The sequence below is a fragment of the Ptychodera flava genome, chromosome 4 (assembly GCF_041260155.1).
Source record: "Ptychodera flava strain L36383 chromosome 4, AS_Pfla_20210202, whole genome shotgun sequence".
In the NCBI taxonomy this organism is placed as follows: Eukaryota; Metazoa; Hemichordata; class Enteropneusta; family Ptychoderidae; genus Ptychodera; species Ptychodera flava.
Genome location: NC_091931.1, coordinates 43,268,563 through 43,285,657, shown reverse-complemented (window position 1 = coordinate 43,285,657; position 17,095 = coordinate 43,268,563). Strand labels below are relative to the sequence as shown.

The 17,095-nt window shown below is 37.6% G+C and overlaps 2 protein-coding genes across 3 annotated transcripts; one reads left to right on the top strand and one right to left on the bottom strand.

The window, feature by feature from the left end:
• Window positions 1–3,318: 3,318 nt before the first annotated feature.
• On the bottom strand, window positions 3,319–6,327 carry LOC139131873 (V-type proton ATPase 16 kDa proteolipid subunit c). The gene is made up of 3 exons (XM_070698168.1): window positions 6,124–6,327; window positions 5,532–5,718; window positions 3,319–4,745 (listed from the first exon to the last, which is right to left on the bottom strand). Exons 1-3 carry the CDS (start codon window positions 6,194–6,196, stop codon window positions 4,541–4,543), a joined length of 465 nt encoding a protein of 154 aa, XP_070554269.1. The 5' UTR covers window positions 6,197–6,327; the 3' UTR covers window positions 3,319–4,540.
• Window positions 6,328–6,467: 140 nt separating this feature from the next.
• Window positions 6,468–16,835, top strand: LOC139131872 (exosome complex component RRP45-like). 2 transcript variants are annotated; one of them, XM_070698165.1, is made up of 11 exons: window positions 6,468–6,654; window positions 8,384–8,478; window positions 9,787–9,906; window positions 11,119–11,221; window positions 11,706–11,843; window positions 12,415–12,497; window positions 13,146–13,278; window positions 13,542–13,630; window positions 14,432–14,578; window positions 14,937–15,097; window positions 15,505–16,835. In XM_070698165.1, exons 1-11 carry the CDS (start codon window positions 6,589–6,591, stop codon window positions 15,558–15,560), a joined length of 1,191 nt encoding a protein of 396 aa, XP_070554266.1. In that variant the 5' UTR covers window positions 6,468–6,588; the 3' UTR covers window positions 15,561–16,835. The 2 variants fall into 2 exon arrangements, with proteins under 2 accessions (XP_070554266.1, XP_070554267.1); XM_070698166.1 differs by having other exon boundaries at window positions 6,483–6,654; window positions 15,508–16,835.
• The last annotated feature ends 260 nt before the right edge of the window (window positions 16,836–17,095 follow it).

The following is a 17,095-nucleotide window of genomic DNA, read 5'->3' as shown; positions in this document are numbered from 1 at the left end:
CTATTCATTATGAGGACTAGGTCTCACACCTGCCTTTTGTGTACTGAGTCTACTGGGATGTACCTATGTTGATGTGTATAATACTTCGGTGAGGAACCCAAAAAGAAGGAAGATAATTTAACAACTACTAAATGGAAAAAGCAATGAAACAAATTGGCATTAAAGTAAACTTACTATGAACTGTGTAATAAATAATTAATTTTGCACTCAATCTACTCCTAGCAATTGATCGGAAAATTACATTATGAATCCTTGAAATGACTTGTCACTTGGAAGTGTTTTGAAGGAGCACATACTTGTAATTGCAGTCATCATCAAACTCTTCATCATTATAAAATTGAGATTTATTTGTGATAATACCATGATTTTTCAAAATTCAAACTGATCCTCAGTATTAAAGTGCTAGTATAATGCTGTTTTAGAATCATAAGACTTTAAAAAATTAAACATTTTTATGGAATTTTTCTTTTTAATATGATGATTAGGAAGCATAATGTAAGGAGTCTATGCAAGCTGTTTCATGAATACCACTATGGGCGATATACTGGAGCATCTGTATCTGAGTAAATATGCTACAGAGTTCTAGCGAATAGTCACACAGCATTACTTCAGTGGTTCAAAGATTTCCCTTGGAAATTATCAAATGATCTATGTTCTTTTGATTGTTTCATACACAGGAAAATCTCACCAAGGTACAATAAATGCATTCATCCACATGTATATATGCACCACTGATCTTTGTTTCTCTAACTGTTCGGAAGCTAAAGCTGTGTGCTGCACTACAACTACCAGCAATTGTCATGTTATTTTTTTTTACCTATGACCAAGCAATTCCTCATTTTGATGAACTTTACAGCCTCGTATAGCCAATTGCCTCTTACATGTTGGGTCAAGGGTCATGTTTGTAACCAGTCAAAATCTCACTGCTAACCTTGGACCAGACTTCAGTGTCAAAGACTGCCATTTTTGTTAAAGCTAATGTTGTGGATTTATTTTTAGATACAGCAAAGATAATAACATGCAAATGAATTGAAATGTGAGTTACTCTTTCCCAATCTGGATTTTCATAACACTGTCTGGTTCACTAGCAGCAGTATTGTCAGCAGCCACATATTTTACCATGAAATATATATAATTGTTAAATATATGTATGACATCACGCCAATGTACTCATATATTTCATTGTAGTAAATTCAAGTCAGAGTCTGGTCTGGATCTATAATAACTCCAAAAGCAGATACTATTTGTAAAAGCAATTGTCTTTTTTAATATACTATCATGTTGAAACCTGCAGTTTGACCTTTCACCCCAAGCCTTTGGGTGAAATGTTGAGATGGAGCACATTGAAGGCATAGATAACACCATGCCATTGTGGCATAAGACAAAAGGCTGTGACAGATTCCTTTGGTTTGAGTGTGAGCAGCTGTATTGTGTTTTGTCAATATTAAAATTCATACAGATTAAATAGATGTACATAAAGACAGAGAGGAAGTCATATGTTCTTGCATCAAAGGATGCACATTATCTCCTAACTTGAGGTTGCTCTGATTTTCATATTGCAGTTTCAGCAAGCACAAGTTGTGACAGCTAAAAATTTCTTTTGTAACTCAAACACCTTCCCAAAATTTTGATGTGCATTACCACAGCATTTCCATGAGTCACAGGTCTTTGCTAGCTTGTAGAGGTGATGGTGTTACATGATCACTGCAGGCACTTTTTGCTCCTTCAACATATGAGATACTATAACTGTACATGAAATATCTTCAGTAATATGCTGTGCAATAAGTCACACCAAGAGGTGGGTCGTTGGCGCTGGTAGATTGTATTGAGACCTTAATTGTGACTGAACAGCTTAGTTGCCAACAGTAGACAGAATGTTATAAATGGGCATGGCCTGATTTACAATTGTAATTAGCTGTGGGTACATGCACAAATCAGAGCTGTGTCATAACGGTGGCAGTCATACACCCTGTTTCCAATGAATCAAACCAACCTTTAATTCTACACATTTCAAATGAACGCTGGATATTGAGTAATGTATCCCAGATAATTGCCTTATCTACTAAAATAGCCAAGGGTAAGTCGCTGTATACACCAAGGTTATCTCTTGCCATATTTTATCCTTGTAGAAGTTAATAACTAACATGAAAACTACAGATTTTTTTGGTGAACATCTTATTACCTGCTGTAAATTATACTATCCAAGTATTTCTATACAATAGTAGTTCCCACACAAATATCTTTCATACACTACAATACCGCACATTATACTAACAGTAACAGCAATAATGATTATTTCTCCAGTTTTTTAACGGAGAATGGTTCAGAAGAGGAAGGATATTATTTTGCTGTGCCTATAGTATCCTTATTGCCCTGCACTGGCCCAGAGGAGTGCCAGCAATTTCACAGCAACACCATATATGACCTTTAGTATCATTCAGTAACACAGATTTACAACTTCATTGCCTTATCTGTGTCTGGCAACAAGCATGTCATGGTTTCTGTTGGAATTCTGTATTTGTAGCTTTCACAATTGTAATATTGGTGAACAATCAAATCCAACAATACAGCACATGCTAAAAATCATTATCACAGAATCTATTCGAAACCTATGTATACTCCAACTTGAAAGGAACTCGCTTTAGATGGAGATTATATATTTTATGACCTTTGGGTAATTTACGCAGGATGGCATATAACTGACTTAATTTTGATTCTGCAATTAACACAGCTGACAGTGTTTAAATTTGGCAAGGATAATTGCTAGGTACCTACATTTGAAGACTTGCACAATTTTAGATGCCAACAGATAATCATGTCAATGTTCACTGAATAAATCTTTCGCAGTTGTTTGACGTACAAGACGGAGATTTGAAATTTGAGGTTTCTTTAATTACAATTTTTCGAGAAAATATTTGTGCAGTGAAGGTAAATTGCTGAAGACTGACAGGACACGGATACCCAGCTTGGTGAACACAATATTGTGTTTGACATGTCCTAAAACATATGATGCAGATCAAAATTTTAGTTAACATTCATTCAATATCAAGTGTGTTAAGCCGTTTCACTTCATGGTCATGTTTATCAAGTTATAATTATATTTTGCAATTTACCTTGACATGCAACTACTACAGACCACACCATTAATTGTACACAAAGGTTTACACGCATACTGTGTTTTTCAAATACAGAGCACAGCGAGTCCTTCACACTGAGAATAAGTGTCCAACAGTAGTGCAGAGCTCAATAACAAACTCATTGTCAATCAACAAATATGATTTTATATTTGCAATAAATAATATGACACCCAGATATGAATCATGGGGAGAATACATCTTTTAATTCTCACATTTTCCTCTTTTTTTTACATGGTTAAAGTACACATACTGACGTGCTAACAGTTGTATTGCCCTAATATATGTAATATATGTAAGTCTCAGATTGACATCTTTGTTACAACACCAGACATGTTAACAAAATGTGTGAAATCTAAAATATATCTCATTCACTGAATTCAGCTAGACAACTACTATGAAACATCCATTATATACAATCTAAACACGGTGTGTTCCTCATAATCTTCATTTTTTTCAAATAAATAATGGAAGTCAACACATTACAGGTATGAATTGTAGTCACATTAACAACTTACATAGGAGATCAAGTACCGTGGAATATATTTTTTTTTGCAGTCATTTTTCACTGCAATAACCTAATACATCACCAAAGATGTCCAACTAAAATTTTCATAGAATAATGGACATGCAGATGACCCTAGAGATGGTCTTCCATAGACCATGTTGTTTGGTCTACCTCAATGCATATCTCCTTCAGGTGTAGATGTTGATCAAAATAGAAGTGTCTTGACAGTGGTAGAACTTTAGCTGAAATTATGCAGTTTCTTCCAAGCGGAAACCCAACAATTTCAGCTTTTGTTCACAACAGGTATCTTATTGAGCAGATGGCCATCAGCTTCTAAACTTAGACTAAGTTGACCAAATGTGGTGGTACATGCTTGTGCAATGGAAATGGATGATTATGACACTGAAAATTTCTAATGATCATTGACTGCTTTAAATTCAACAATACTCATTTTGATCTGAAGATCATGCTTGAAAGAGAGGTCATTTCATCTCTATAGCTTTCAACATCCAACAATTCTCTTTCTTTCATCACCAGACAAAAAAACCCACCATACACTTTTTACAGACTAAATTGCTATCTTGCCATTTTTACAGTATCACGTTGCCTTCATCTCTTTCAGAAACTCAGCTTGGAAATTCAATATTCACTCATGGTAAAAATACATGGCGAAAAAACAACAAAAGGAACAAAATGGAGGAAACAAAAATTATCTATTTCTCTTCAGAAATGTCACATGGGTATACAATAGTTGGTTTGGAATCTTTTGCAAGGGTAACTCAGCAGTAAGATTCTGGAACGTCAGGACTGTACAGCTATTTCACATTACATGATTCGTGTTTTTCTAATAGTCAATTTTAGTTTTAAAATTATAAACAGTCGAATGGTCTTCAGAGATTTATTTGGTGGTGAGAAGCAGGGCAACTATAAGTCCGTACAGACCCAAGACTTCTGCGAAGATGAGAATCAAAATCATACCGACGAAAAGACGAGGCTGTTGAGCTGTTCCGCGGACCCCAGCATCACCGACAATTCCAATGGCAAATCCTGCAGCTAGTCCACTGAGTCCAACACTTAGGCCAGCACCCATGTCAACAAAACTCCTTCACGAGGGGGGGGGAGAAAAAAAATGTAATTCAGTTATTATAGTTATTGCAGTCGGGGACAACTTGCTCTAGTTGGGGTCATCTGGCTAACCAGACTGCCCTTTATGCTCCCTTTACAATTTACAGCATTCCATGCTTGCAATGGTTAAATGTTCTGAGTGCGTAGTCATAAAATGTTCTATGATTACCAAAATTTTCATCATACATAGAGTATCCTCCATTATTATATATATATATTTGAATAGTAATTGAAATTTTACAGTGCATACTAATGGTGCATCGATTTTTTTGGCTAATAGCGCCATGATAGATGGTTATTTAGTTGACAAAATGGCCGCCGTGAAAATAATAGTCCCCTATGTCCACTTCGTAAAAATGGTAATCAAGAATTCTCTGTGTAATGATTTTTAAATTGCTTTTTTTTGTTTATCAGTCCAAATTAATACTTTGTTCAACAGCCGCTTTTAAATAACCCTATCCACAGAAATTGACATTGACACAAAATAATGTAACTCTTTTTCAGTAGACTGTGGTAAAGGTCTGTTTTCCCTACACATTTAAATCTCCCCCTTTGAGTAACCATTTCCAACGAAGTAGTACTAGTAATAGGCAGTGTTTACAAGATTCTTTCGCCTAAGTTGAACCATTATCACTGCCATCGCCCGGTCATATGATGGGGGCTATAATTAACATCATTCATGTGTACAAAGGTCACACAACCTACTCTGTTCAGTTCACGCACGACTAATGAAGCTCGAATCGAGAACATATTTCCATACTTACTTGAAAAGTGAATAGTCGGTTTCACTTAAACCGTTTGAAATAAGTAAGGCGACGACTAATCCATAAATGGCGATGATACCAGCCATAACTACGGGGATAATAGACTTCATGATCAGCTCTGGCCTCATCACACTCATGGCTGCAATACCGGTTCCACTTTTCGCCGTTCCATAGGCAGCGCCGAGGGCTAGAACAAGAAATCGAGAGTAGTTTCTTATAAGGGGAATAATTCAACCAATCTAATTCTAAAACAGTGACAACCAAAAAGAGATCGACCATGGGTAATCAGATTATTAAATTATCCAAGTTACCCTTCGCCCTGAGAGAACCAAATTTTATCGCATTTCTGGACGCAGTTTTCGGATATTCCCCCCCCCCCCCATAGTTTAAGAATAATTCTTCTTCGCGATAAAGTAATTTTCCAACCAAATAATGCAATTTAAAAGCTTCTATTAAATCGAAGAAACATAGAGGCCATTTTGGTGTATTACATCACGTCCGACTCGACTGTACGGGCGTAGGGCTATGTAATGCATACATGGCTTCGGTCACGCACTGGATTTTCCGAGGTGTATATCTTTGATCGACTTACCACTGAACACCATGGCTGACGTCGCCCCGAGAACGCCAAAGAAAGGTGTGTAAATTGGAGCTTCTTCACTCATTGTTGCTGGATTCTATTTCTGGCCAATTTTCTTGCAAAAAATGTAGTCTGAGACTCCTCCACCACTTCAGTAGCTTGTGTCTTCACGGGCAAAAAATAATGGTAGATGAGGGTGAGTCATGTGATGGCCTTATCATACTACGGCGTAAAGAATAGATTATTTTCATTGGTCTAGGAAGCCTATCTATGAATGCTTTTGACAGTTTTGACCAATCAACAAACTCGTTAGTCCATTCGTCAATCACATGATGACATCATGAGTTTGTAAAATCACGTGGCTATATTCTCTTCCTGTTTGAAAAGTCCCCCCTGTGTACGTTCATTGCACGCTATGCGGGTAGAGCCAGCTGACAACATCAGCGCAACTAACACAGTCAGTGCAGATCCGAAAGTATGAAGAGTTCAAAAACTTCAATAGTCGAAAGGGAGTTTATATTGAATTGCATTAGAAATTCCAAGGTAAGGTCGAAATAAATGCAAAAAAGCGCATGAGGAGGGCACAGGCACGCACGTGAAGTGATCAATGCAGTGTGACAATCTCTTTGCGAATCACATTGGCAACTCCAAGCGCATGATGTGGGGGAGTAGGGATGGGAGATCTAGGCCACAGGTGCTTAAGATTTTGTTGCATTACTGGTGAGGGTGCACAACACCGAGTACACGATCGATTTCTTCTAGCAGCCTACCCAGACCGTGACTTGCCGCTTGTGGAGGGGACGGGTCGGTCGGAGGTGAATGAATCTTGTTCTACCTCCATAGGCCATGGCCAGCGTAACACGTTCATTGTCTTTTACCATACCTCCATGGTGCGAGAGCAGCAGGAGTCACACACAAAAGGAACAAGCAGTAAACATTTTGTAACCTTCAATGATGCAAAATAGCACTGAAGTATTTGTAACCATGGAGGTAGGAGCGAGACTCTTCTACCTCAATGGTGAAACTCATATTTAAAATTTTAGATCAGAACAGGGTCACTGATATACCAATCCACTACCAAAACTTGGTACAACCGGCCATGCAGGTAAAAACCTACATGGTTCAACCACGGATCTGTGTGCTACCAGCATGACAAACCATAACTGTAGTGTTTGAAGACGTCTGCAGAGGACAGGCGTGGGGGTACCTGGGGCACAGGCACCGCCGTAGTTGACAATGCTTTTAGTGTAGTAGAAAGGGCTTCTTCTACACTATATAAAAGTGCTATCAACCAAGGCGGTGCCTGTGACCAGGGATGGGTAGGAAGGGGTTCAGACACTTTGCATCAAAACCTGAGAATTCGCCCCTGAAACCATTTCATAATAAAACCACCTAATCCAAAGCACTACCTACCTTGTCTAACACCTTTTCCTCCCAAGTACCACCTTGTAGCAAAACCACCTCACCAAAAGAACAAACCAACGGGGTCACAGTGTAATGAAACTTGCCGCATTACTGTGTCAAGAGGTTTTGGCGACTGTTAACCTGCCCCTAGAAACCAGAAACTGCTGAATTAACAAAAAAAATAGTGCAAATGTGCCAGCGAACTGCATGCACATGTACAATTGTAGCCATATGAATGGTGAAAGTGTCTGGTTTCAATGCCATCTGGAGATGATTGATCTAGCCCTAGGAGAAGCTACAGCTTGTGCCTTGTGTGACATCATTTCCTTGAAATGTGTTCACTTTCAAGACTTTGGTCAATTGATGAAATCATCACGAGCATTCATAGGTTATTTTCACCTTTACCGGTTGGCGACAGTTTTGGTGGAGAGTTGTTTTTGGGTGAAGGTTTTGGGGCAAGATGGCTTTTTGGGCAAAGAGGTTTGATAAGAGTTTGTTTTGATGTGAGCTTGTTTGATGCAAAGTGTCCGGCAACTGTTGGGAGACCTTGCTTGAATGATTCTTCGCAGTTAGTGGACCCAAGGAGCTACAGCACTTCTACACCTTTCTGTGTAGGTGAAAGGTCAAAAATAGAAGAAAATGCACTTTGACTGATTCTCGAACAACTCCAGTGAATCAAGAAGACAGTGGGGGGGGGGAGAAGGGGAACATATGACCCTTCAGGTTGATGGCTTTCTTCCGTACAAAAAGCAAAACACAGCTTCTCAATAATTTTGAAGACTGTATGTCCATCCTTTGAAATCTTTCCTTTTACCGTGCATGGTAAACTGATAATTCCTTTGACTTAGAATGCTTTATTATCACACAGAGGCTGGATGGCAGGCAAGCCTATGACTTCCGGCATATTAAAGTTTCATTTGGTAAAGACAGAGGATGCTGTGAAGTGCAACTTGGCGACACCAGGTGAGACGCTACCATAGTTATTGCTGTATTTGCAGTAATTGTATTCCCCTACACGTTGCACCTTCTCTGTAGGTTGGTTGTCAAGAAACCATACCAGTTGAGATAGATTTGGTGTGAGATAATCATGATCAGTGAGATGCAAACCATTTTCCTAAAAACTCTATGGACTGATCGAGTCTGTGGTCAAACTTTACACTTTATATTGATATGTTCAGTGTTCAAACCTAATTGAAAACATCTAATAGCACACCCTTCCAAAATATGATAAAGATCAAGCATTGGAGAAACAAAAAACTGTATACAGTTGTGTACTTTTAAGCTATCTTTCATGGTTTCCTATACTTGGACGATGACTATTGACATGTTCACTGTTCAGAAGATATGTATGCTGATATGGCAAGTCGTGTTGTCACTGGGTGAGATGTGCTGATATGGCTAGTCTGGGTTGTCACTGGGTGAGATGTGCTGATGTGGCTAGTCTGGGTTGTCACTGGGTGAGATGTGCTGATATGGCTAGTCTGTGTTGTCACTGGGTGAGATGTGCTGATGTGGCTAGTCTGGGTTGTCACTGGGTGAGATGTGCTGATGTGGCTAGTCTGGGTTGTCACTGGGTGAGATGTGCTGATATGGCTAGTCTGGGTTGTCACTTGGTGAGATGTGCTGATGTGGCTAGTCTGGGTTGTCACTGGGTGAGATGTGCTGATATGGCTAGTCTGGGTTGTCACTGGGTGAGATGTGCTGATGTGGCTAGTCTGGGTTGTCACTGGGTGAGATGTGCTGATGTGGCTAGTCTGGGTTGTCACTGGATGAGATGTGCTGATATGGCTAGTGTGGGTTGTCACAGGGTGAGATGTGCTGATGTTGCTAGTCTGGGTTGTCACTGGGTGAGATGTGCTGATGTGGCTAGTCTGGGTTGTCACTGGGTGAGATGTGCTGATGTGGCTAGTCTGGGTTGTCACTGGGTGAGATGTGCTGATGTGGCTAGTCTGGGTTGTCACTGGGTGAGATGTGCTGATATGGCTAGTCTGGGTTGTCACTGGGTGAGATGTGCTGATGTGGCTAGTCTGGGTTGTCACTGGGTGAGAATGTGAAACAAAAACTTTTTCTTTTTGTTTGCCTTATGAGAAGTAATGAACTTTCAATGGAGAACTGCAGTACAGAGTGTGGATAAGCATTATTACATACTGTCATACTACAAATGCCAGAAGCAAAAGATTTCCAACACAGGCAGACGTAATATATCCCCCTTTATGCACCTGTATGAAATAATTACTCACATATTCATTTATGTTGACGTGTTTATTACAGAGTGCTATCACAGGTGTCATGTGATATTATTCAACCAAGACAAAACAGACCAACAGAAGGTACAATGTATTTTAATGTAGAGCTGTCTCCCATGGCATCCCCAACATTTGAACTTGGCAGGTGAGTGTAATACCCATCAGTCACAGGTCATGTGGATCAAGAAAACATAGCGATTCTGTTGATTGTGTGCATTATATCATCTTATCACAGAAGCTTTTACTTAGAAATCTTTGCAAATCAAATTTGTATCTTATTCATTTGAATGTGAATTGCTTTTCATTTGATTTTAAGTTTAATGCAGGTAGAAAATGAGAGACCTAAATGTTTTGTTCAATGAAACTTTCAACCATTCTCTTGCCAAATTTGGAAAGATCATGGGTCTCTGTGCAAAGCTTGGCACTGGAGAGACAAATTACTGTAACCAGACATTTACTGATATTCGAAATCCAAAATGTCCACTATCCCTGTGTTAATCATATGGGGAAAATTTAAATTTTCGATTTTTACAAAAGAAAGGCCGATAAATTTTTTCTTGCTCCAAGAGCTACCTGTGGCAAAAAACACTAAAATAAAGTCCTTTTTCATTTGTCTGTCTCCAATGACAGGGTAACAGGAAGTCTACCGCATCTGATATTGTGACAATTTACTGCAAATTAATATCTTTTCTATGACACTTTATTCAAATCTGTTTCCATGGTACAGGAAGTAATAGTAGCTATGTGATCCAAAATCCGACTCTATAGTGTAGGTGAATAGATCAGAAAACACCACTACTCAATTGAGTTTGTGCATGTTACTTTTTCTGAGATAGGTTAAAAAGTTTATAAAATTGGCAGTTTGTCTGTGTCCAGATATCAAGTTTAAATAAAGGTGTGCATATCATGGCCCACTGGCATTGTGTTTTGTATTCAATAACGATTTTAATAATTGTAAAATTGATGGAAGTAAAAATATTCAACAAATCTGTTTGAAAAGTTCATGAAAATTTTTTAACAAACCTGTAGATGCATATAAAAAGTTCAGGTCATTTCACTTCACAGCCAATCAGATTCAAATCAGATGATTTGATGAGTGCTCTGTCTTCACATATATTGTATGGCTGTTATATTTGCTGTCCTCACCAACAATAAATACAAAGTACTCTGTCACAAACAGAGAAAGAAAACAAGCCAATCCCAACATCTGATTTTAATCAGTTCTGTTCACTGCAAACTCTTTGAAGAACATCGGAAAACATCAGTGTTAGAATAACTCATACAAGTGTTTTTATTCAAGTTAGTGCATATACAATATATTAATGTGAAATGTTGGTGTATATTTTGTTTTCAATAGACAATCAGAATTTGCTGTTGAACTAATCAGATTATTGGAAAAAACAGTTCGTGATTCCAGAGCCATTGATACTGAGTCTTTGTGTATCATAGCAGGTGAAAAGGTGAGTCTCAATTAGTCTAGTCTGGGGTGGCAGTTATTGGCTTGCATAAAAAATATCATTACTGTAACTATACCATGTCTGCAGCCACATTTTAAACTGTAACAGTAAAACCTCTCTGGGTATTGCATACAAGGTTAAAATGCATATCAAAGAGAAATTGTATCTGTTCTTGTAGTTCATTTATGAATGGGGAAATCAGTCACTGTTTCATCAAAACTCAGACATAGTAGAATTATGTTAACAAAAAGTTGAAAACTATGCTTTAGATGTTTTATGAATGAATTCTTATCAGTGACAGGTCTAATTTTTGTGTTTTACCGTTTCATGCAAATTTGCCTGAATATCTTAATGGGTCAAGCAATGCCGTAATACTCCAAATCTGAATCCTTTGTGAACTACTCACTTTTTGGCATGGAAAGTAATGGATTTAAAAGGATACATATATTGCATGTTCATATTTTTGCGTCACTCTGCAAAATCACAGGTTTGGGAAATACGAGTGGATGTACATGTCCTGAACCATGATGGCAACATAGTTGATTGTGTTACCATGGCAGCAATCAGTGCATTGTCACATTTCAGACGGCCTGACGTCAGTGTTGTTGGAGAAGAAGTACAAGTTGTAAGTTCTACTCAACTTTCTGCATAATTAAAGATGACATTTCAAACAGATTCATGGAAGAAAATGTCAAACTCAGATTTCAGTTGTTATTTTATCATCCTGAGAAATAAAAGTAACAATGAAAAATGATTTAGATGACGGAAATGGAAAACAATTCAGATATTTATTTAGATATAGAAAATATAAACTTTTCAGATATTTATTTATATATAGATGATATATAAAGTTAGAATATGGCTGTTTCCAATTGCAGATTACTATGGCTGCAATATTGGACAATCCTGTTCGAAATGTTAACAAATTTTGTCAATGTATCATGCATGGCTGTTATTGCAGCGTGTAGTCTTAACCATCAATATGTTTTTTCTAGTGTTCATTGTAACATTCTTGATTTCCTAGTTTCCAAAGTTGTGTACAGGTATTTATTTTTGCATATTAATAACACAACAATTATGTCACTCGCAAACAGCCCTATTGTGCAAAATAGTTTTTGAAAGTGGCAGAGAGTTAAGTATATCTAACAAGGATGTAACATTTTAATGAATTATGTCATTTCTGTACAACAATGTAGCATTCCCCCGACGACCATGACCCAGTTCCTCTCAGCGTACATCATCTACCCGTGTCTGTCACATTTGCATATTTTGATCAAGGGTAAGTAAGCTATAACGGAGCATCTGGGAGAACAGGTGAAATTCTGTCCACTTATATCTGCTTCATTGTAAAATGTCATTTAAATATGTCAATACGTCGTAACAGTTAGCTTGTGATTTCCATTGACTTACTTGTTCCTCATGGAGTCTTGGATAATTTGCAGTTGATTGAGTTGTGAGTGGACCATATGATAAGATAACAACAAAATACTTAAACGCTAGGTCTTTTAAGTCATTTTTGATGTACAAGCCAACACTGTTGACACTACAGTCAACAAATAAGTATATACAAACTGTCACCTTGACTATAAACTTCACAGTAATTTTGAAAAGAATCTAACTGATCCCATATCTATACAGTATTTGGTGCTACCAATATTACAATGTGATGTCCTTGCTGTATATACTTGTGTAAGATAATTTGTCTTTCTGATATGGTCATTTTCATTGAGATTTATTCAAAATTAGACAAGCAATATTTTTCATCTGAGAATGTATGCCATACGTGACAAAAATGATCTGTTGAAGTGATGATTGCCAAGCAGACAGTCCAGGTTATTCATTTTTATAACAAAAATGTACCGTTTGCCTTTTCACATACATTGTATTTCAACATTCAGTGTTTTGTGTGACATTGTTTTTCTTTCAGAAAACATCTGTTGGTTGATCCGACGGACAAAGAAGAGAGAGTGATGGATGGAAATATGATAATTAGTATGAATATACACAGAGAAATTTGTTCTGTGCAGATGAGTGGAGATATGTTACTAGTCAAGGACCAGGTAGCGTATAGTTGTTGGAGATTCCTCTTGTTCCATAGTAGCATCACCTTTCACAGGCATTGATAACACTGCATGTAATGATGATAATGTCACTTCAAAATTTTGAAACCCGTTCAAAATCTATGGTGGAAATTCTTTCAAAATCTTAAGTTTCAAATAAAGTTTTTTAAAAGGAAACAATGCTAGGTTATTTTCAATGTAACTTTTGTTGTGATGAAAGTTAAGATGAATCTGACGACAGGTTATTTGCTTCTTTATGTCAGATTCTCAGATGTACTCAGATTTCAGTGGTGAAAGTTGCTGAAATAGTGGATGTTATCAAGCAAGCATTAGCAAATGACAGCAAAGCAAGGTGAGTTTTGCATGGAGAACTTGTTGCAAAGCGTGACTTGAGCAGTTTTAAGAGCCTTACCACATCCTCTGGGTGATGAGAAAGAACACCATTGTAATTTTGTAAGCAGCCTTGACTTAACTCTTTGAGTGCTGTACTTTTTACCCACAAAAATCTTAGTTCAGCACTTTCCCAATTTATATGAATTTTTCGGTAATTGTTTTGATACTTTTGGACCAAATGGATATTACTTTTCATTGGCTACAGTTTTTTATCAAAATTTTGGCAGAAATCTGAAAAAAATTGACTAGGGTATATTTTATAAAGGCGACAAAAATTGACTTTGACACTCAAAGGGTTTACGTAGTGTCAGACCTTCAAGGAGGCTGTTTTGAGTCTGAGATTGTTTAACTGTAAAGATGTCAGACAAGACCATTGTCTGATGTCAGACAAGACCATTGTCTGACATCCAGATTGTTATCGTTGCTTGCTACTGTGTCTGTCATACCAGTGGGAGATTTTGAGTGAACCTTTAGGGTAGGTTGATCAAGCTGAAAGGTTCACTACTAGTGCAATACTTCAAGAAAAAATCAATAACGATGCTGGATTTTGTTGAATTAAAGCTAACTGAATGGCAGATACATTCATGCAGACCCGGAGATGCATATTTAGTCAGTGTTATTGTTGCACAAAGCACTCCACAAAACTTGAATTACAAATGACGTGACTGACCCATGCACAGGGTCGTTTGGAGCCATTGATGTTGCGGTGTGAAGGGCGCCCTCAGACAACTGTGCACTAATTATTTTGTTTATATATCAGGGCTTCTGGCGACAAGTTTGGTTTTGCTGAATCATTTGCCAAAGAAAAAATCACAACATTCCATAGAGGAGAAATGGAAGTGGAAATGATATCCAACGGAAAACAAAGCCATGAGGAAGAATCGGAAAAAGTGAATTCTGGAGATGTGTATCCTTGTAGAACAACATTTTATCATTTGTCACCCTGCTTTGAAAAACAGCCTCTGGAAAGAATTGACATCGAGTTTTTGATCAACAAATATTTCAAACAAAATGTGAATGTTGATTGATCAAATATCATGTAAATATACTGTTTCCATGCCGCAATAATATTGGCATAACTGCACTTACTAAACCTTCCATATATGCAATGATGTTCATTTGTCACATGAATATTTGAGTCATCCACAGCCTCAGACATTGAGCTGAAACATTTTTTAATGTTTTTGGTTACTGATGAAACTGCACACATGAAGAGCAATGCCAGCTGAATTTGGTTGTCATGATTCCTTGAGTGTTATTTCCAGTATGTCAGAGGTAATGCTATTGGGGGAGGGAACAGCGGCTATAGGGGAAGGAGGGAAAAACACCTGGTTTACAGATGAAACTGCCAAACCCATCACCGCAAAGAAAAGGAAAGACGGCAAATCAAAGAAAAAGAAGAAACAGAAAAAAGAATCAGTTGCAGGTAAAGTTACAAGTTTTGGCTCATCAAAGTTGAATTATTGTAATATGTGTATTTTATGTCAGAGATATTTAAAAAAAAATTTGAAAAAGAACATATTTGAATATATCAAGAGGTAATTGAATTTTAGGGAAAGCTCTGAATATTATTTCATCATTATGTTGCTATGAAACACATTGAAAGTTTACAAAACAATGTATATGAAAATAACATTGTCAGTTGTACATAGTTACCTTGGTAGCAACAGCATGGTAAAATTCCAACATTTCAGTACTTGTAAATTTTGCCGTAATTTATCAAGGCAAAGGAATTTTAATGGAATGACACAAACATTAAAGCAGGCTAACAAGTTTTCAAAAAAATATCAATACACTCAAAGAATTGTCACTGGATTTTATTCCCAACAATAGCAGAAAGTGGCAGTGAAGAAGAAGAGACTGTCGTCTTACTACAAGATGATTTATGACAGAGACACCAAGTATGTATTATCCATCAGAGAAACCACATGACATTATCCTTTGGAAACCATCATCATCTATGGTCTCCGTCAGACTACATCTGTGACTGAAAAGCTTCCAGCGAAGACTCCAAGGCAACCAAGGCATTCTGAAGGTTGTTTTCCACCAGTTGGATGTCAAATCTGCATCATCTGTCTGGATGTCAAACCTGCATCATCTATCTGGTCATATTGATAGATGACATATCCAGACTGGGCTGTCCAGAGAGTGTTGGACCAAAACGTCTTTACTGCCATCATTGCAGTCAAAATATGAATTACAAATATATTTTAATTCATTGCCCTCCCCTAACAACTGTGATTTCAATCTCTGCATGGGTCAGCACCATTCAGTGTTAAACTTGCATATGTGTGTCAACAAAGAAGTGATATCAGGAGCATTCGATCAGTAACCCAAGCAATTATATGTACAACCTTGGATTTAGTAAACCCAGTGAGTTAGTGAATCCAGTGAGTTAGGCTGAACAGAAATGGTTTACAAGTAAGATGGTTCGAAACTTGTGTTGTGATGCATTACCTGTCTTCCTCCTAAATCTCCGAAAAGTGGAACAAGACCAGATTAACGACAGGTCTTTGATGCCATGCTTTTAGACATGGGTGAATACAAAATCTGAATGAAAGGTCAAGAAGCAGAACTCCTTTGCAGCTTAAAAACTCACCATGTCAGTCGTTAAAGGGCAAAGGTCATCTCTTGGTATGCGCTAGATGACAGTACCATACACATCCACTTGCATTCTGCAGTGTTCTAGTAATTTTTTGTTCTAGTAATTTTTCACTTTACAAGAGTTGATTTCACTCAAAATGTGACAAAAGGTGTTTTCCCATCACTGTGCTATGCCAATAGTTACTTCACTGCTTGATCTGGCCAACTTCGTGTCATACAAATAGCCCACCCTACCGCCAACCAGGTAAAAAATTATACACTGAGTCAGAGACAGAGGTACACATTTTATTTTTGTTTTCTTACACAGACTCCCAGGTAGTTTGCTGGAGCTTGATTTTCCAAAATGATCGGGATAACTTAAATTTATCCAGATCAACATTTGCTTTTACACTCACTCTGAGAGGAAACCACAAATGACCTGTAGGTTAAATAATTGCTTGTAAACACCAACATTATGGCATCTACAACTTCTGACCTTCACCTTCTGAACTGCGAAATACTTAAGACTGCATTCTGTATTCTGTTTTCCATGAAATAAATCCTTTGGTAATATCAAATTATGACTCAGTTGCCACATTATGCTCTATCAATTATCATGTCTGTTCATCAGAAGATCAGCTCTGCATCTGATATTCATGTTTGATGAATGACAGGTCATAGGTCATATGGGAGATTTGCATACGATGCAACATGGTGAATTGCTCTCTCACTGACATAGCTGTGGAGAACAATGTGACATCTCTACCAAAATCTCTGTGATACTTTGTCTCCAAGATGACGGTGATTGTCACATGGACAGCTCAGTTCAGCCATGCAGAAT

Bases quoted from the DNA above. Each gene is read 5' to 3' on its own strand.
- LOC139131873 (XM_070698168.1), bottom strand. From the start codon at position 6,196: ATGAGTGAAGAAGCTCCAATTTACACACCTTTCTTTGGCGTTCTCGGG. The intron at 5,719-6,123 runs GTAAGTCGATCA...TTCTTGTTCTAG, and splicing joins GTCAGCCATGGTGTTCAGTG to CCCTCGGCGCTGCCTATGGA. The intron at 4,746-5,531 runs GTAAGTATGGAA...CCCCTCGTGAAG, and splicing joins ACCGACTATTCACTTTTCAA to GAGTTTTGTTGACATGGGTG.
- LOC139131872 (XM_070698165.1), top strand. From the start codon at position 6,589: ATGAAGAGTTCAAAAACTTCAATAGTCGAAAGGGAGTTTATATTGAAT. The intron at 9,907-11,118 runs GTGAGTGTAATA...TGTTTTCAATAG, and splicing joins CCAACATTTGAACTTGGCAG to ACAATCAGAATTTGCTGTTG. The intron at 11,844-12,414 runs GTAAGTTCTACT...ACAACAATGTAG, and splicing joins TTGGAGAAGAAGTACAAGTT to CATTCCCCCGACGACCATGA.